Source organism: Cricetulus griseus, chromosome 3 (genome assembly GCF_003668045.3).
Source record: "Cricetulus griseus strain 17A/GY chromosome 3, alternate assembly CriGri-PICRH-1.0, whole genome shotgun sequence".
Classification (NCBI taxonomy): domain Eukaryota; kingdom Metazoa; phylum Chordata; class Mammalia; order Rodentia; family Cricetidae; genus Cricetulus; species Cricetulus griseus.
In genome coordinates, this window is record NC_048596.1 from 14,079,908 (window position 1) to 14,096,361 (window position 16,454).

General features: G+C 51.6%; 1 protein-coding gene and 1 long non-coding RNA gene across 7 annotated transcripts in view; both read left to right on the forward strand.

Annotated features, from left to right (window-relative positions):
• Positions 1-200: 200 nt before the first annotated feature.
• Positions 201-3,228, forward strand: LOC118238522. Its single transcript, XR_004768965.1, has 3 exons — positions 201-869; positions 958-1,742; positions 3,112-3,228. It is a non-coding gene; the product is annotated as an uncharacterized LOC118238522 (long non-coding RNA).
• Positions 3,229-3,416: 188 nt separating this feature from the next.
• The window catches only part of Sh3pxd2a (SH3 and PX domains 2A), a 205,923-nt gene continuing 192,885 nt past the window's right edge, over positions 3,417-16,454 (forward strand). For 2 of the 6 annotated variants that reach the window (XM_027407072.2, XM_027407073.2), the window contains exon 1: positions 3,419-3,945. In XM_027407072.2, coding sequence (XP_027262873.1) covers positions 3,874-3,945 — 72 coding nt within the window. In that variant the 5' untranslated portion in view covers positions 3,419-3,873. Of the gene's footprint in view, positions 3,946-9,628; positions 9,792-16,454 lie in introns of those variants that run through there. The other 4 variants (XM_027407080.2, XM_027407079.2, XM_027407071.2 and 1 more) reach the window with 4 other exon arrangements.

Below are 16,454 nucleotides of genomic sequence, written 5' to 3' on the forward strand. Positions count from 1 at the left end.
CTTCACAGCAATAGAAACCCTAAGATAGAAACCAAGAATGATTAGGAACTACCATTACACTCCTAAGTTGGAAGAAGGAATGATACTGTGCCTTTACTTAGGGCTTAATAGTTTTCTACACTTTCCTGTATGGGTTTTTTTTTTTTTTTTTTTTTTTTTTTCAGCCTGAAGAGCCTCCCAGGGGGAGGAGATGGGATGAGCCTTGCATGGAGGACCATGCAGCACATACAGTCCCCGTCACTATCCAGTCTTCGCTGGAGTCCAGGCAATTTCTGGTGCTTGTATAAGTGGAGAATTGGAAGTAAGGATTCTCTAGGTGTTAGGACATGTGCCCAGTGTGCTGTGTGGATGAGTGCAAATGAACTCACTGTGCTGTGAATAGGCACCAGGGGATGGGAGAGAGTTGGTCTAGGATTAACTAGATCTTAGTATCAGGGACTCACTTCGTTTCACTTGGCCTCAGTTTGCCTCTCTAAAATTAGATGAATAATCCCTTCCAGCTAGAAAATTCTTTGATTCTGCGCATACAGTTCTCTGTCTTTGAAAAATCAGATTTTGAGCTACAAGTCTGCATCTTTATTTCAGCCAATCTTCCCATTATTTATCCTCAACTTTTTCCTTTTTCATTTTTACACCCACAGTTTCTCATTTGAGCTCACACAGTATTCTTGGGTTGGACTCACACCTACCAGTTTGTAGGTGAAGGCAACAAAACTGGGGATTGTCTCACCTCCATCTCTGCCTTTGAGCTGACATTCCCAACACAGGCCACCCTGTTACCTACTGCAGCACCAGACACTGCATTTCTGCTGAAGTCTGATAGTTTAGAGGGAGTGTCAGTTATACAGGAGGCCCTCGGTAAACCTGAGGTAAGCAGAAAGGAATTCTGGGAACACTGGTGGAAAGAAGGAAGTGCAGCCTGCCCCACTTCACACTTAAAGATCTTTTCTCCTGCAGGTGTGAATAGCCTCTGTCCATCTTGACATCTTTGTGTTGGAGAGGAGAGGTGATGTTCAGTTTTTTTTTCTTCTAATTGAGATAATTCAGAAACATAGGGAAGAACCAAATGCATGTCTAAGTTGTACTTAAAGACCCCAATTTGAGAGATGTCAGGTGGTCTGGAGTTTCTTAGGCAGGCAAAGGCTGTTGGTGGGCAGGTAACCCCAAGTTGCCTGGTCAGAGGCAGCGTTGAATCACCTCTCCCAAGACTTCTTGTGGTTGGTGTTCTGTTCAATGCAGTTAGGGGGCCCAGGAGCAGCAGTCTAGGTGGGAACAGGCTGGTGCTGTTTTGGCTGAACTAACTGCTCTGATTTCAAGGGGGGTCCACCACAAACTGAGCCTGCTCCTTCATTTTCCCTGCCAAAGCCAAGCACCTTCGCTCACCAGGAGCTTATCAGGATGAATTAGCATGTCTGGAAGCTGGGCCAGCCACAGAGGAGGAGTGATGAGTGCTACTGTGGAGCAGCTATCCTGCAGCTCGGCTGCCTTGACACAGTATCAAAGAGGACTTGAGGCGGGGCTGGCACCCTCCTGCCTGCCATGGCTCAGGGCTGAGCTTAGCTTCTGGGTAAAGCTTTGGAGAACCATCCTTGTTCAAGAAGACAGACCCAGCTCTATGAGGGAGCGCCTTCTAGCCTTCTACCAGCACCAACAAGGATTTCCCAGCACCATCTCCAAGATAGAGAAGTCTGTCCCTGACGTCAAGACTCTTGCACCCATCTGTTTTGTGAGTATACCTATGTGTAAGTGTCTATGTACACTTGCATGTATGTGCTGTGTGCACACACACTCATAGGCCAGAGGAAGATGGCTGATATCCACTCTCCACCTTATTCCCTGGAGACAGGATCTCTCACTGAATCAGGAACTTACTGTTTCTGTGGCTAGGCTGGCTGGCCAACAAGCCCCTGGAATCCCGTCTCTGTCCCACATAATGCTAGGGTCACAGGCTCATGTCCACACCTGGCCTTTACCTTAGTACTGGGCTTTTTTTTTTTTTTTTTTTTTTTGAGACAGGTTTCTCTGTATTGTTTTGGAGCCTGACCTGGCACTCACTCTGTAGACCAGGCTGGCCTGGAACTCACAGAGATCCATCTGCCTCTGCCTCCTGAGTGCTAGAATTAAAGGCGTGTGCCACCACAGCTCCACAAAGATTTTTAAAGTTTTGTGTTTTGCCTGCATGCACCTACGGGAGGAGGTCAGAAGAGGGCGTCTGATCCCCTGGAACTGGAGTTATAGATGGTAGCGGATGCTGGGAATGGAACCCGGGTCCTCCATAAATGCAGCAAGCGCTCTCACCCAGTGAATCACCTTCCTGGCTCCATCCTGAATCTGTCTTCGGGTCTTTGATGTGCAATGGTTCACTCTCTTTATGTCCCTCCTCAAGCTGAATTATGCTGGGTACTTTGTGCTAAGCAAATGCACAACAAAGTCTCAGAACCGCCCGAGTTTCTGACAAGGCAATTTTTTTTAGAAAAGCACAAAATCCTTTGCCCTCATTTCGGATGCTTCCCATTGGTCCCCAGGCACAAAACATTACTGTATTGTGAAACAATTGGATTCGTTATGAAAACACCTACTCCTTTAAGTATTTGAAAGTAGAATGGAAAAAAAAATGATGAAACCGGGGGGGGGGGGGATATGTTGGATTAAGTAAAAGTACTCAAAGACCACAGATGGGCAAGCGACTTGAAAAGCGGGTTTCCTGGACCAGACGGATAGTGAGGAAACTAGAGTCTGGAGCTAATGGAGATCTGGCCCCCAACACAGTGTATTTTTCCCACCATTGTGTGCTCCCTTCCCGGTTGCCAGCCCTGGGAGAGTCCCAGGGGAGCCCGGACTTAAGGCTAAAGTGGTGTTTGAAACTTTGTCATTGGTAAACGATGTCGCAGGTTAGTTACACAGGCCCTGACCATCGATCAGGGCAGCAGCAGCAGATCAATAGATCCCATTTCCGGGGAGAATTCACCCGTGGTGACCTGCAGGGGGGCAGGTGGTTCATCAGAAGAAGGCTGGCTTGAAAGATTTAATGCTGGTCTCTCCTCCCTCCCGGTCTCCATTTGGAGCTGCAGACAGTAACAGGCCGGTAATAAACTACTTTTCCTTAAACAGATCTGGGGAGATGGCCGTGGTACAAGGGACAGAAAGGTGACCACAGATCCTCTGGGAGACGGAAAGCCAGGATGGGGGCGCACTGGGCTCACTCGCCCTGAGCCTCCTCCCTCCAAAGCTAGCTTGAGTTTGGGTGCTGAACAGAGTAGCCCTTCCAGGCCTCGCAGGGCTGCAGCCCCTCGCCGTCCGCCCGAGCCCCTCCCCCGGCCCGGAGCCCCTCCCCGCGCTTCCCCTTGCCGCGCTCCTCTCCCCTCCCTTCCCCTCCCTCCCCTTCCCTGCCCGCCCGGCCTCCGCCTCCTGCGCCCACAGCGTCCGCCAGCGCCGAGCCCCCAGGAGCCCGATCGCGGCCCAGGGGCGCCGCCGGCCCCTCCCCGGCGCGCTGACAGCAGGCCCGGCCCCCGCCCCGTGCCCTCGCCGTGGGACACACCCCCAGCCTCCCCTGCGCCGCCAGTTCCCGCCGGCCCACCGGGCGGCAGAGCGAGCGGGCCGGCGATCGGAGCAGCGAGCGCGGCGGCGCGGGAGGGAAGGGGCGCGCGGCAGGCCCACGGGAGCCGCCTGGGGCGCACCGAGCCCCCGTGCCTTCCAGAACAGTCGCATGCCCGGGAGCCGCGGCTGTGGGCGCGGGGAGCCCGGGCGGCGAACTGCGCGTGGGGCAGGAGTGGCGTGGAGCCGCGGGGACCCGGGCAACCGGAGAAGGAGCTGGAACCCGGCCGGGATGAGAAGGTGACGCCGCCGGGGGGCGCCACTCGCTTTGTGGGGAAGATGCTCGCCTACTGCGTGCAAGATGCCACCGTGGTGGACGTGGAGAAGCGGAGGAGCCCCTCTAAGCACTATGTGAGTACTGCTCCCCCTAACCCCGGCTGGGGGCTGGCCAGGGCCGGGGGTGGCTCCTCGACTTTTGTTACTATTAAGTCCCAGAGATTCGTGACTCCAGAGGCCGCCCTTGGATCCAGACTCTGTTCGCAGGGCTGCGATCTCTAGGGAAACCTTTTCTGTCCTTCTTCCACTCCCGTGTCCCGGCTTTCTTTTTTTGGCATTGCAATTGGCAAGTGGCTGCCCTTGTCTGTTTCAACGGTGAAGTCATGTGTCCGCCCGCCGCTTGGATGGATGGTGGGGGACGCTTTCGTCAGCCTCTTGCGGAGCAGTTCCTTTGGGAAAGAGCATTTTCGCCGCGCTCCCTAGGGGCGCGGGGCGCTCACGCTCGCTCTGCCCGGGATGCTTTTAGTTGCTTTGAGATCCACGCTTCGCTTTCTGCCTTCCACGTTTGCTGCTCCGCCAGCATCGGCTGGGGTCTGGGGACAGAGGAAGCGCTTTGCCCCCTGCCCCCTCCACTCTTCGCTTCGAGCTTTGATTTCCTCCTTAAAACCATTGTATCCCGCGGTGTGAGGAGAACTGTGGCGTTTCCTTTTATCCCTCCTCTGGACGTGACCCTTCGCCGGGGTCATTTCCTCGTAAGTGATGCTCTGTCTCCAGACACGAGTAGGCAAATGTGGTCTGTGGTCTCCGAGGCACGGTTGACTGCCCCGCCGCCCCTCCCCCTTCCTTACCCAAACTTAATGAGAAGAGGCTACGGTTGACCGGCGGGGTTTCAGGGTGTGTGACAGTCCCCCTTTCATCTCAGCCGGCCCTGTCTTCCAATCCTTCACACCTTTGGAAGTAAACACCGTGTCCTTGCTGCCTGAGGATGGCTTGATGAGCTCTGCTCCTGCACTTGAGATAGGAGACTCACAGTACAGCACCCAAGGCACAGAAGACATGGGGACAGTAGGGCAGCCTCCTAGTTGCAAATTAGGCATTTAAAGGAGCATTTCGAATGCTCAAAGCGTTCATTTTAACAATTAAAACAGGCTGTTGGTTGCTGCCCTAGATTGCACGTTGGTCTCTGAAGTGCCTTTTATTTCCCTATTGGAAGGAGGCTGGCTGGGTTTGCGGTGTAATACCAGCCCGGGGCGACTCTTTCTGCCTGGATCACAGCAGTCTGAAAAGACAGCGTTCTCTACAATTGACTGGTGGGGCTGGACTCAGGTTGGGAAGAAGTAGAGTGACAGACAGGGAGGTGGACCTGTGGGGGGCATTTCCTGACACACGGTCAGGGATCCTCTCCAGTCATGTCATCTGCTGTTGAAAGCTTCTCCTGCCATTACAAAAAGCAAACCAAACCAAAGACTGCTTTAGAGGCTGAGGAGGTGGCTTTGTGGGACAGCCTTTGACCTGCAAGTTTGAGGCACTTCTATCCCCAGTCCTATAAAAAAAAGGGGGGGGGAACTTTTTGGGTTTTCTTGGGTCACCAGGTGGTCACCCCGCTCCAGGATGAAGAATGATGCCAACTTGCTTGCCCTCGTTTTGGGGGGCACTGTGTGCTGTTTTAAGGATCCCCCACACACACCTTCAGTTGGGGCCCCCGCTGCTTTCAGCAGTTGCAGTCTTCGCCCTGAGACCCCAGCAGGTGCTTTTCCAGCTCTGGATTTTACACGAAACATCAGCTATGCAGCTATGCCCGAGATTACAGTGCACTCACACTGACAACAAACTAGCAGCTACAGGACCAAGACCTGCTACTGGCTATTGGCGGTATTGAAAGTCAGGGCGGGCTTCTGTTCGCTCTCCTTAAAAGGCTGGCCCACCTGCTAGCAAGTTGTGCACAATGTTGCACGTCTTTAAAACTTCATGGACCTCAGTTTCCCTGCTTTGCAAGCAAAATTTATTTTATTTATTTATTTATTTATTTATTTATTTATTTATTTTTGAGATAGAGTTTCTCGGTGAAACAGTCCTGGCTGTCCTGGAACTCACTCTGCAGACCAGGCTGGCCTTGAACTCACAGAGACCCACCTGCCTCTGCCTCCTGAGTGCTGGAATTAAAGGTGTGCGCCACCACCACCCAGCGAAAAACAAATTTTAATTATTTTATAGGTATGAGTGTTTTGCTTGCATGTATGTCTAGGCGCCACTTGCATGAAGTAACTGCAGAAAGCCAGGATCCCCTGGATCTGGGGTTTGGACAGTTGTGAGCTGCCATGTGGGTGCTAGAAATTGAGCCAGGGTCTCCTAGAAGAGCTGCCAGTGCTTGTAACTGCTGAGCCATCTCTCCAGCCCTAATTTCCTCGCTTTTAAAGTGAGGATAATAATAGTATTACTTCATGGGGCTGTCAGGAGAATGCAATGACATCATCCATGTGAGGTACTTAGCCCAGTTCTGGGTACTAACCACTCATCGGATACTAGCTAACTGTTGCTGAGAGTCTGCCTAAGAAAGTTTGAAAAATAGCTATTAATGGTTTTCCCGAGGAAGGGAGACTCGGCGCTTAAAGACTGATAATAAAGTGTACTGTGTGGAAAATACAAAAGAAGTCCTGTCTACTTCCCTTGAAATGATCATTTCCTCCCTTTCTACAGACACAGTGTTTCCTGGGTCATCTCCACTTCCGTGTGAGAATGGATGATGTGATGCTTGGGGCACAGAGAGAGTGATGTCACCTGCAGATGGGATCACACAAAGTTCTAGAAAACAATGAAAGGAGTGTGTTGTATGTCGTGGCATCCGGCGCAGCCCTCTACTTACAGACGAGGGACTCACTTACAGGGTAGCCGGTCACAGCACTGGGGCTAACTGGCCTCAATGGTGTGAGCTTTGTTTCCTGAAGGTACCCAGGGTCTGGTTGAGGTAGACAAGGAGGACAGACACATCACTACACATCTGGGGGCACTAATGTGTAACACCGGGGTGCCCAATCACAGAAGGAGTCCAGTAGGGTTCTGAGGTGATCACTTCCGTTTTTGACCCTTGAGTAGTAGATACCCTGCACTGGAAGGGCAAATGTTCTGGATAAGACTACTCTGGTGTGGTTAGCTGGCAGGATAAATTGCACTACAGTCACATATGTCCTGTAAATTCTACGCGGAAGAAGCATGTCTCCTTCCACCCTCTGTATACCGAGGGCGAGTTCTGAGCCTCTGCTTTGGTGACTTGCAGAGCAGAGGTTTTATGGGTGTGCTGGTTAGTCAGAGCTTGATGATGAGGCAGGCTTGGGGCCCATGCAGGAGGAGCAGTACTGGCTCCAGGACACTGGGAACACATGCAAAGGTTCTCTCAGGACACCCGGCAGAGGGTGTGCACATCCCCACAAGGAGGGGGAGTACAGACGTGGGGGGGCGTCTGGTGCTGGGGTCTGTTTATGAAAGGCAGACAAGTAGCCTCCATCTACCATCGTGTGCATGGTGCAGCCGGCCCTTGGCTTCCTTCCTCTCTGCCAGCCCCTGGCAGGGGTGGGGCTGGGAAGGGTGAGCAGCAGCTGCTGAAGTCAGCCTCCCTGCCAGGGAGCTGGGCTTCTGTCCTGCTCAGGAGCTGTTCCTCGGGAGACCTTAGGGAGACTGGCTTTGGCCTCAGACTTTGTCTTTAAGATGGCCCTGCAGATGTCAGATGCAAGCCAGAGCTACCTCCCCTGGGGAGTCAGTCTTCTGACAGGGCTGTGAGTTCAGAAACACAGAATTCCTTGCACTCACAGGTGTGTACAGGTGTGTTTAGAGTCATGTGGTGGTGGAGAGGAGCTTGTTTATACAAAGCAAAGGAGGCATTATGTCTGTTTAGATTTGGGAGGTGTCCTGCTTTCACAGTTGTTTCCTTTCCTGAGTGTTTATTTCAGACAAATACCAGTTGTGAATGCTCTGATCCTCCACAGGACTCTAGGGAATGCTAATAACAGCCAGTGTCAGCAGCCTCCTTCCATGGTGCCCGACACTAACGGGCACGCTCCCTTGGGAGCCTGATGGTTCATCTCCTGTACTGAGTGTGTGTGCAAGTGTGTGTGCGCGCATGTGTGCGTGTGTGCCCGTGAGTGCATGCGTGTGCCCGTGCGTGTGTGGTGTGTGTGTGTGTGTGTGTATGTGTGTGTGTTCCTGTGTGCATGTGTGTGTACTCAAGCATGTGTGTTGCTTTGATCCTTATTTCAGTTCAATTGACCAAAGCTTGGTGAAATTAGCTAGTTGTTTGGAACTCCCACTTAGCTTCAATCAGTAAACACAGGTTAGTTTACCTCCCAAGGAGAAGCCCTAAACCGGGCTCTTCCCAGTCAGAGTTCTGTCAGTGAGTCCAGGCTCAGGCCTATAAGACAGTAGAGAGTGGTTACAGGGTAGCATGAGATGAATGAAGGGTGGGCCTATGAAAATAATACATTCTCCTGCATTTAGATCACCATGGATTTCGGGTTTGGTCCCAGAGTTGTGTTTTAGGAATTGGCACCAAACTCATTCTCTGCTCTTCGTTTTTATTCTCCAAACCCTGAGATCATGTCTCCAGCCCCACAGGTATGAGAAGTGCAAGAGTCCTCTTTTAGGGTCTTGAATTATGGAAGAAGTGATATTGGGCTGATTGGGGTTCGAATACTGCCTCTGGCACTTCCTTACTGTCCAGCCAGTGACTCTGGGCTCAGTATCCTCACCGGTAACCTCACAGTACTTTGAGGAAGTTTGTCATCACCAAAGCACCAAAGTACATCTAGGACACATGGGAGAGAAAAGGCAAGACGAGGCCGAAAGGAAGGCCCAGCTGTTCAGAGTCCATCGGGCTGCTTGCCCCATGGAAAACACCCAGCAGCCACGATACCAGTAAACAGGGAACAGCTGTTCAGACCTGGAGGGGATCCTGGCTGAGCAGTGGGGCCTAGTGACAGATTCCTGATAAGTGGAGAAGAGAGAAAGAATGTGGATTGGGAGAGAAGGGGGGCTGCTCCAGGTAAGGACAGGGCAAGGAGGACGCCAGCCAGATCAGCTCCATATAGGTCAGCACTGCCTGCCAGCTCCCCCCTTCCCTCTTTCCCTCTGCTCCCCCCCCCCACACACGTGCGTGTGAATGAGAACCATTTCTCTGTAGAGGGAAGTGACCTAGGGGTGATTCACAGAACCAATGTTCACCAAACACCCAACCACATCCTTGAAGACCGTTGGGACAGGGAGCAAAGCCAGCCGTTTCTCACAGCTTTGTCCAGAGCTGAGTGTGAGGGATTTTGGAGGGGGGTAGACCAGGGTTAGAGTCACTGTGTGTGGTGGCAGGCAGAGGGGAAGGGAAGGGAAGGGAAAAATAAACCTATTTGATGTCAAGTGAGACTGGGTCCAGCTTCAGAAATATGAGCACTAGCTATTGCTTTTTCCAAAGAGCTATTCTGGGGCCAGCTCAGTTAATGGGCAGTGGGGGCTGTGAATTAGCGGAGTGCTGGGAGCACTTCTGACTTAGGGTTTGCATAGCCATCCCTGGAAACTGCCTTCTAATTTCCTCAGCCTGAGTCACTGACCAGTTTCTTGGCCAGAAAAGTCTAAGGGGCAATTCTGTTCTCTTTTGCCTCCTAATTAAAGAAAATAAAACAAATAACAGAGTTATACATACGGTAGTCACACTTACTCATCTAGAGTGCTGAGAATCCAGGAAAGGGATAATGGGTTGAGGCAGAAACCTCGGGGACAGGAAGGACAAGGGGTGTGTGTGGGAAATGAGGTGGGGATTCTGGCTTTGGAAGTCCAATCTGAGTGAGGGCCAGCGATGTTCTCCGCCCTGACAATTGCCAAAAATAATGGAAGCTTCCAACAGGGTGGCCAGTGTTTGGACAGACTGACTCCCCAGAGTGCAAGTTGCCTCCTGCCTGGTAGGGCTGCTGCTGTCTGCAGGGACCTGAGCTGCAGGCATTCAGGTGAATGGAGGGGGTCAGGGGCTCGGTCTAGTGGGCAGACACTGAGAGGCCTCAGATAACCTCAGGCAAGTTGCCATAGTAGCATCAGACACTGAGACTTGCTGTGTTCACAGGGCTGACCAGAGTCCAGCCTGGGCCTTGCAAAGCACAGCAAGCAGGGTAGGTGCTGACCTGAGGACACATTAGGGCCAGGCGTGGCAGCATTGGAACAACTGAGGGCATCTGGTTTGGGTTTTACAACACCAGTGTGTGTGTGTGTGTGTGTGTGTGTGTGTGTGTGTGTCTGTGTCTGTGTCTGTGTCTGTGTCTGTGTCTGTGTGTCTGTGTGTGTGTCTGTAGAAATGGAAGTTACATACTCTTAGGATTCTCACTCAGAGTAATTCAGTGACAGGGCTCTGATTCTCACCTTGGCCCCTAACAAGTTGGTCAGCTGCCAATCGATTCCCCACCAGAGCTGAGGCAGGGGATAAATGACAAGCAAATCCAGGCAGAATGTCCCTAGGGTGAGAGACACTCAAGTGCCGGGATACCTGGACTGTCACCACCACTCACAGCCACGTCATATGGAATAGGTTACAAGTGTCTCTGTGCCTTGGTTTCCACATCTGAAAATAATGAAGAGATGTAGGGGGAACCGGACCTTGTTCCATGGTCCCAGTGAAAACTAATTGAGTTTGTCCTTACAAAGACTCTAGAACAGTGCCTGCATATCTGAAGCACCAGATTAGTGTCCGACAAACTAGTTCAGTTCCAGAGTTGCTGGAGTTTCCAAGGGAGGCAGGTGGATGGAGGAGGCAGACTTCATGGGGTTTGGGAATGGTGAGGATTGGCTGGACCCAAAGACATTCCAGGGAAAGGGGAAAGCAAGCGATGCCCTTCTGGAGGAACATGCAGGGCACATTTGCACTGAGGCTAAGATGAATGTGGATGAGGAGAAGGAGCCTGTGGCGAAGGTCAGGGCCAGGTGCCAAGGTCCTCAGATGACAGCCAAGGGGATTCTGAACTCGGCAGGCAGACACCTCAGAACCTTGTTCTCCCAAGGGATGGGGACAGAATAAGGTCACTGAGGTTGGGTACTCAGCGCTGGTTGCAGGGTAAGGGAGAGCGTCGGGAAAGTGTAAACACCAAGACCTGAATTCAACCCCCAGAACTGACTAGAATGCACCAAGCGCTGGGGAGGGGAGACACAGGACTTGGGTTTGCTAGTCCACTAATCTAGCCAACTCGGGGGTTTTCTGAGGACAACGATAGACTTTGTTGTAAGGGGGTGGGCTCTGCAGGTCAAGATACCTGTTGCCAAGTCTGTCTGCCTAATTTTGATCCCTGGGACACATATGGTGGAAGGAGAAACCTGATTTCCTGAAAGTTGTCTCTGACTTATACCTGAGTGCATGCGCATATGTGTACACACACACACACAGAGGGGAGAGAGAGAGAGAGAGAGAGAGAGAGAGAGAGAGAGAGAGAGAGGTGTATACACCCACCTACACACACACACACACACACAGAGAGAGAGAGAGAGAGAGAGAGGGAGAGAGAGATGTGTATACACCCACCTACACACACACACACACACAGACACACACACACACACACAGAGAGATGTGTATACACCCACACACCCACACACACTAAAATGTAATTTTTTAAAAAGTGGATGGCATCTAAGAAGCAACACTGGAGGTTGACCTCTGCCTCCCACATTCAATTGTATGAACACGGATGTACAGCACACACTTTGAAGGAAGAGAGAGGGAGGGAGGGAGGGAAGGCCAACTGGGTGTAGAGTTGTAGCAAGTTGCTCTTGCTACCATGGTCAGCACTTCTAGGTTACTATGGATTTTGATTTTGAGTCAGCTGGATCCCAGCACCTCTTGTTCATAGCCCTTCCTCCCAGTGACCAGACTGTCACATAAAAGTTTATCGCACTCATGCTCAGGGGCGGGGATGGGGGGCATCCAGGTTGAGGCAGTGGCTGCTCAGGTCTCGACAGTGGGGGGCTGGGCGGCTGCAGGTCAGAGGCAGCAGCATTGTAGAGCAATGGTCTCCACCCACACTGTCTGTGGCAAGAAAAAAAAGCAGGCCTGCGGCGTAGAGTCAGGGCCTGGTTCTAAAGCGCTTGGTGGGAGCCCAGATAGATTGTCTCTGGAGTCCCAGTGCTGGTCTGAACCATCCACCCTTCTGATATACAGTGCTTCGTACTCCTGATTCATTAATTTGATTCCCTGCCATAAGCCTATGTATCCGCTAGCCTGATTCCATAGGGGATTGTCCTGATAGAAATAACAGCTAATGTTCAGAAGGACTTCCTTCTCTTTTAAAAACATTTAGAACCGCTTCTTGGACAGTTTCATACGGGTAGACAGTGTATTGGAATCAGTCCCCCCATCCTCTCCCACTGCCTGCCAGAGTGTGCCCCCACAGCCCCACCCTACTTTCACGTCCTCCTTTCTTTCCTTCCATAACTCACTGAGGGTCACACCTAAGAAAATTGCCTCTTACTTCCCCAGCGGGTATCGACAGTCACTAGTGTCTCAGCTGGGGGCGAGATCTCATGAGCCCCCTCCCCCATCCATGTTGGAATGCCAAGTGGTTTATCTTGTTCAGGTCACCCCAACTGCTATGAGGGCAAAGGCCCTACACATCCGGAAGAGAGCGGTTCACAGCACTCCTCCTCATGCCTCAGTAGCATTCTTTCTGCCGGGTCTTCCTCCTCGTCCCCTAGGCCTGGGTGGTGATGGTGGGGTGTGTAATCTGTGTGTTTAGGGATAGTCTCCAGACAGTTCCACACAGTGTAAAGCTGCTGCCAGCGTCCACACTGTACAGTTGAGGGACGATGAGCAGGCTCAGGGAGGCTGCAGGACTCCCTAGACACCTCGGAGGACATAACTGCCCTAGACAGAGGCAGGAGATCTTTGTGAGTTCGAGGCCAGCCTGGTCTACAGAGCGAGTTCCAGGACTGACTCCAGCTGAAGCACCAAACTAGGTCTCAGGGCTCCAAAACCCACCTTGTCCCCACAGAGATTGTGTAGTCTCCAAATGACATGTTTCACCCCCAGAAAGCTTGGATGGCCCCAAGGACATTCACTCTGCAGCCTGGCGGCTTGCCTTCTCAAGCTGTGAGACTTTGCATGGGTCACCTTCCCTTTCACAAGTCCACTTGCCTACCTAGAAATGACTGCTGCCTTTGGGCTTGTCTTGCAGAAGGAAGGGGCAAGTGTGAGAGATGAGCTCCTCAGAATGTGTGAGGGGCACCCTCATTTCCCCAGCTTTTATCCTAATAATTTAGCACAGGTGATATGACCAGAAGAGCTCTTCTGGGCGCCTGGGGACTTTCTCAGAAAGGCTCACTTGACTAACCAGCTCCTTCCTGAGAAGGTTCATGCCAGAGCTATCCTGGGGACACTCTGGGTCCTCAGTGACGGTGTCTTCTAGAGCCCAACCTGTGGGACTGCTTTCTTCTTTCCATGCCTCCCGCTGTTACCTGAGGGAGGAAGTGACACCAGGTGGTTGAGTTAGCGAAGAGGAAACAGCTGTGTTTCTGCCCCTCCACTGGGCTTTCTTTGGCCTCTTGTTGTCACTTCCCTTTGTCCAGTAAGGAAACCACCCTCCCCAAGCCTGGGCGGAGGTACACGTGGGATGAGGCCAGAGAACTTTCCTCTGTGTGCATTGTAGGCAGCGTGCACTAAGCGAGTGAGGGCATCTGATCCATCGCCGGGATCCCCAAAACACGGGTGACCTTCAGACCTGGCGGAAATTGATCACTCTTATCAGATCTGACCACAGCCCCAGGGAGGAAGGGGTGGTGGATGTGAGCTTGCATCCTAGGTGGGGTAAGGAACAGAGGGGCTGTGGGCTGGTTTGAGTCTTTCCCCTTTATTGTGCACTGTGTAGTAGAGCACCGTCCAATAATCTCCTCAGCTGAGGGAGATTTTGACCTGTGTCACGTCACCGTCATTCACGGCACAGCTACCAGGTCTTTACTGCCAGGCACCTCCAGGCCTCTGATTGATAATCAGCGGCCTCAGGTCAGCCCTCAGAGTTGCCTTCCTAATGCCATTGGCCTGAGGGCTGCAGCTTAGAGAGTGGAGTTGGCTGTTGTCAGTGGAGCAGCTTGTCCCTTCCCCTAGTGCCTGGTCTCATCCTGCCACTGTACTTCACACACTTGGACCCTCTCCAGGGCTGCCCCAGCCCTGGGGTCATGGGACGTAGGCTGCCCAACATTCTGTCCTTCTGTGGAACATGCCCCCTATTGGGAACACTGCCTCACAGTTTTGCCTACCTAGGAGTTGTGTGTGAATAGAGGTTGTCCCTGTTCTTTGAAGTAGTCTCTTTGTAAACTTTCAGGGTAGGCCCAACTCCGATCCAGCTTTACTCTGTTTCCTGGTGGCTGAAGCCCAAAAAGCTATTTTAAGGGACTTGCCTGTGTGGGAGAATTTCTCTGTGTGACAGCAGAGGAGGAGGCCTAGCTGCCTGGCACAGGGCTGGCTGTGAGGCTCAGAGAGGGAAGCTCTCCTGAATTCCACCTCCCAGGCAGGGACCACGGATGTGCCTTCAGACTGGCTCTGGCAGGGACACCAGCTCTTACTGATGAGATCGGGGCATGCCAAGATGGCTGCCTAGAGGTTTCTGCTAATTTAACGTCAGTGGGTTGGCCTACCGATCCTTCTCACACAAAATTAAACTCTACTGTAGAACAATGTCTGAGCTTTGGTTTCAAGCCGGGATTAATTATTTACATTAGTCATCTCATTGGCAACTAAGCTCAACAGCTTCATTTCCCACTGTGGTTTCTGAGGGTGGTAGCTCCCAGGCTTGGTGCACTGAGTCAAGAGAAAACTCACAGAGGAGGCCCTACCAAGTGCAGCCACCGGGCTAGGGGTTCTTCTGTCCAGGAGGCCCTCTGGCCATTGCTGAGACATTCGGCATCTTGCTTCTGTCCCTAGTAGTTAAGTGGTGGCAGTCAAGGTTTAAACCCAGATCTCTGCAGTAACAGAGACGTGGCTTTTCTTCTGTGTACCAGAGAGCTGGTGGAGTGCCCTGGACAGTGGGCTGCTACAGAGAGTGTCTCACACACACACACACACACACACACACACACACACACACACACACACACACACACACACACACACACGCGGCCTTTCTCATCTTTCTCTGCAATCTTTTTGTTCAGGTCCTTGTGGCTGTTCCTTGGGGTGTTCCCAGGGGCATTTCCTCCCTACTGTGTGGTCCTGGTAGGTGCAGAACAAAGTGATGAGCCCTGCAGTGTGTGTGTGTGTCCCATGGCTTTGAAGATGCCCCCTCTGATAGCTTCCTAGGAAGCCAGAAACCAAGGAACTCATCACATGGGTCTCAGACAGAATTTGCAGGGTCGGGTGACACTGTAGCTCACCTGTCCCCTCTGACCTCCTCTGAGCTGCTCCGCTCACATAGTGAGTGTGGTTCACCGGGTAGTTGAGATAAACTTCAAAACAGTTCATATTTTTATTTATTGTTCAGAGCCACTTTTGAATCCAGCTGCCAGGTGCTCTTTATCCTCTCTTTAGAGATGACAACTATCATGGCGTTGTGGTTGGGATCAGGGGACAGTTTAAGTCCCTGGCACTTTCATCTTGATGCTTTGCTCAGGGAAACCTGGACCATGGGAACTAGAGTGACCTCCAGAGTGTTGGGCAAGAGAATGTAGGCGGGGCATTGGTGACCTCTGCCACACGGGCTGAGGCTTGGCCTTGGAAATAGTTACGGTTGTGGGCCTGGACTCTTGTTTGCTTCACTGTTCACCTTTCTTCAACCCCCTGGGCCTCGGTTTCTGTCAAAAATGATAAGAAAAAAGCGTAATACCCACCTCACATATTTGTGACTCTATGTGAGTAGTTCTCAACCTTCCTGATGTTGTAACCCTTTAGTACAGTTCTTCATGCTGTGGTGACCCCCAGCCATAAATTTATTTTCATTGCTACTTTGTAACTGTAATTTTGCTATCGTTATAAATCACAAAGTAAATATCTGGTATGCAGGCTATCTGACGTACCACTAATGTGAAAGATCACTTGTCTCCCATGAGGAAGCGACCCCCTCGCTGTTCTCCGTGGCAATCAGATGTTCAGTAGTTGCTGCTGTTTCCATCATTATTGTGCCTCATGATTTTGTTCAGTTTTTGCTACTCCTGGAAGCTTCCCTGACTTCACATCTTAAAATATTTCCTATGAGGGTTAGTTTTTTTTTTTTTTTTATGGACTTAGGTTGTTCAGCTTTTAGCATAGTCATTCTCTTGTTCAGTATTTGGATGTTTGCTCTGATCCAGGCTCTGTGAGCACAGCGGGGCGGGTGGGAAGCCTTGCCCTGTGCAATGGATACTCCGGTGCGAGAAGGGAAACAATGCGCAAACCAAATAGATAAAATCATATTATACACTGGATGGAAAAGGGAAACAATGTACAACCAAATAGATGAAAACATATTATTATATGATAGGTGGGAATAACTACTGCGGAGAAAGCTGGAGTGAGACATGCTGGGAAGTCTGGCATTGGAGGGCAGTGCTGTGCTACTGTTTAGAAGGTGGCAGGGATGGCCCTCCATGGGGGTGACTTTAGAGAGGGTCCAGGGATGGCCCTCCATGGGGGTGACTTTAGAGAGGGTCCAGGGATAGCCCTCCAA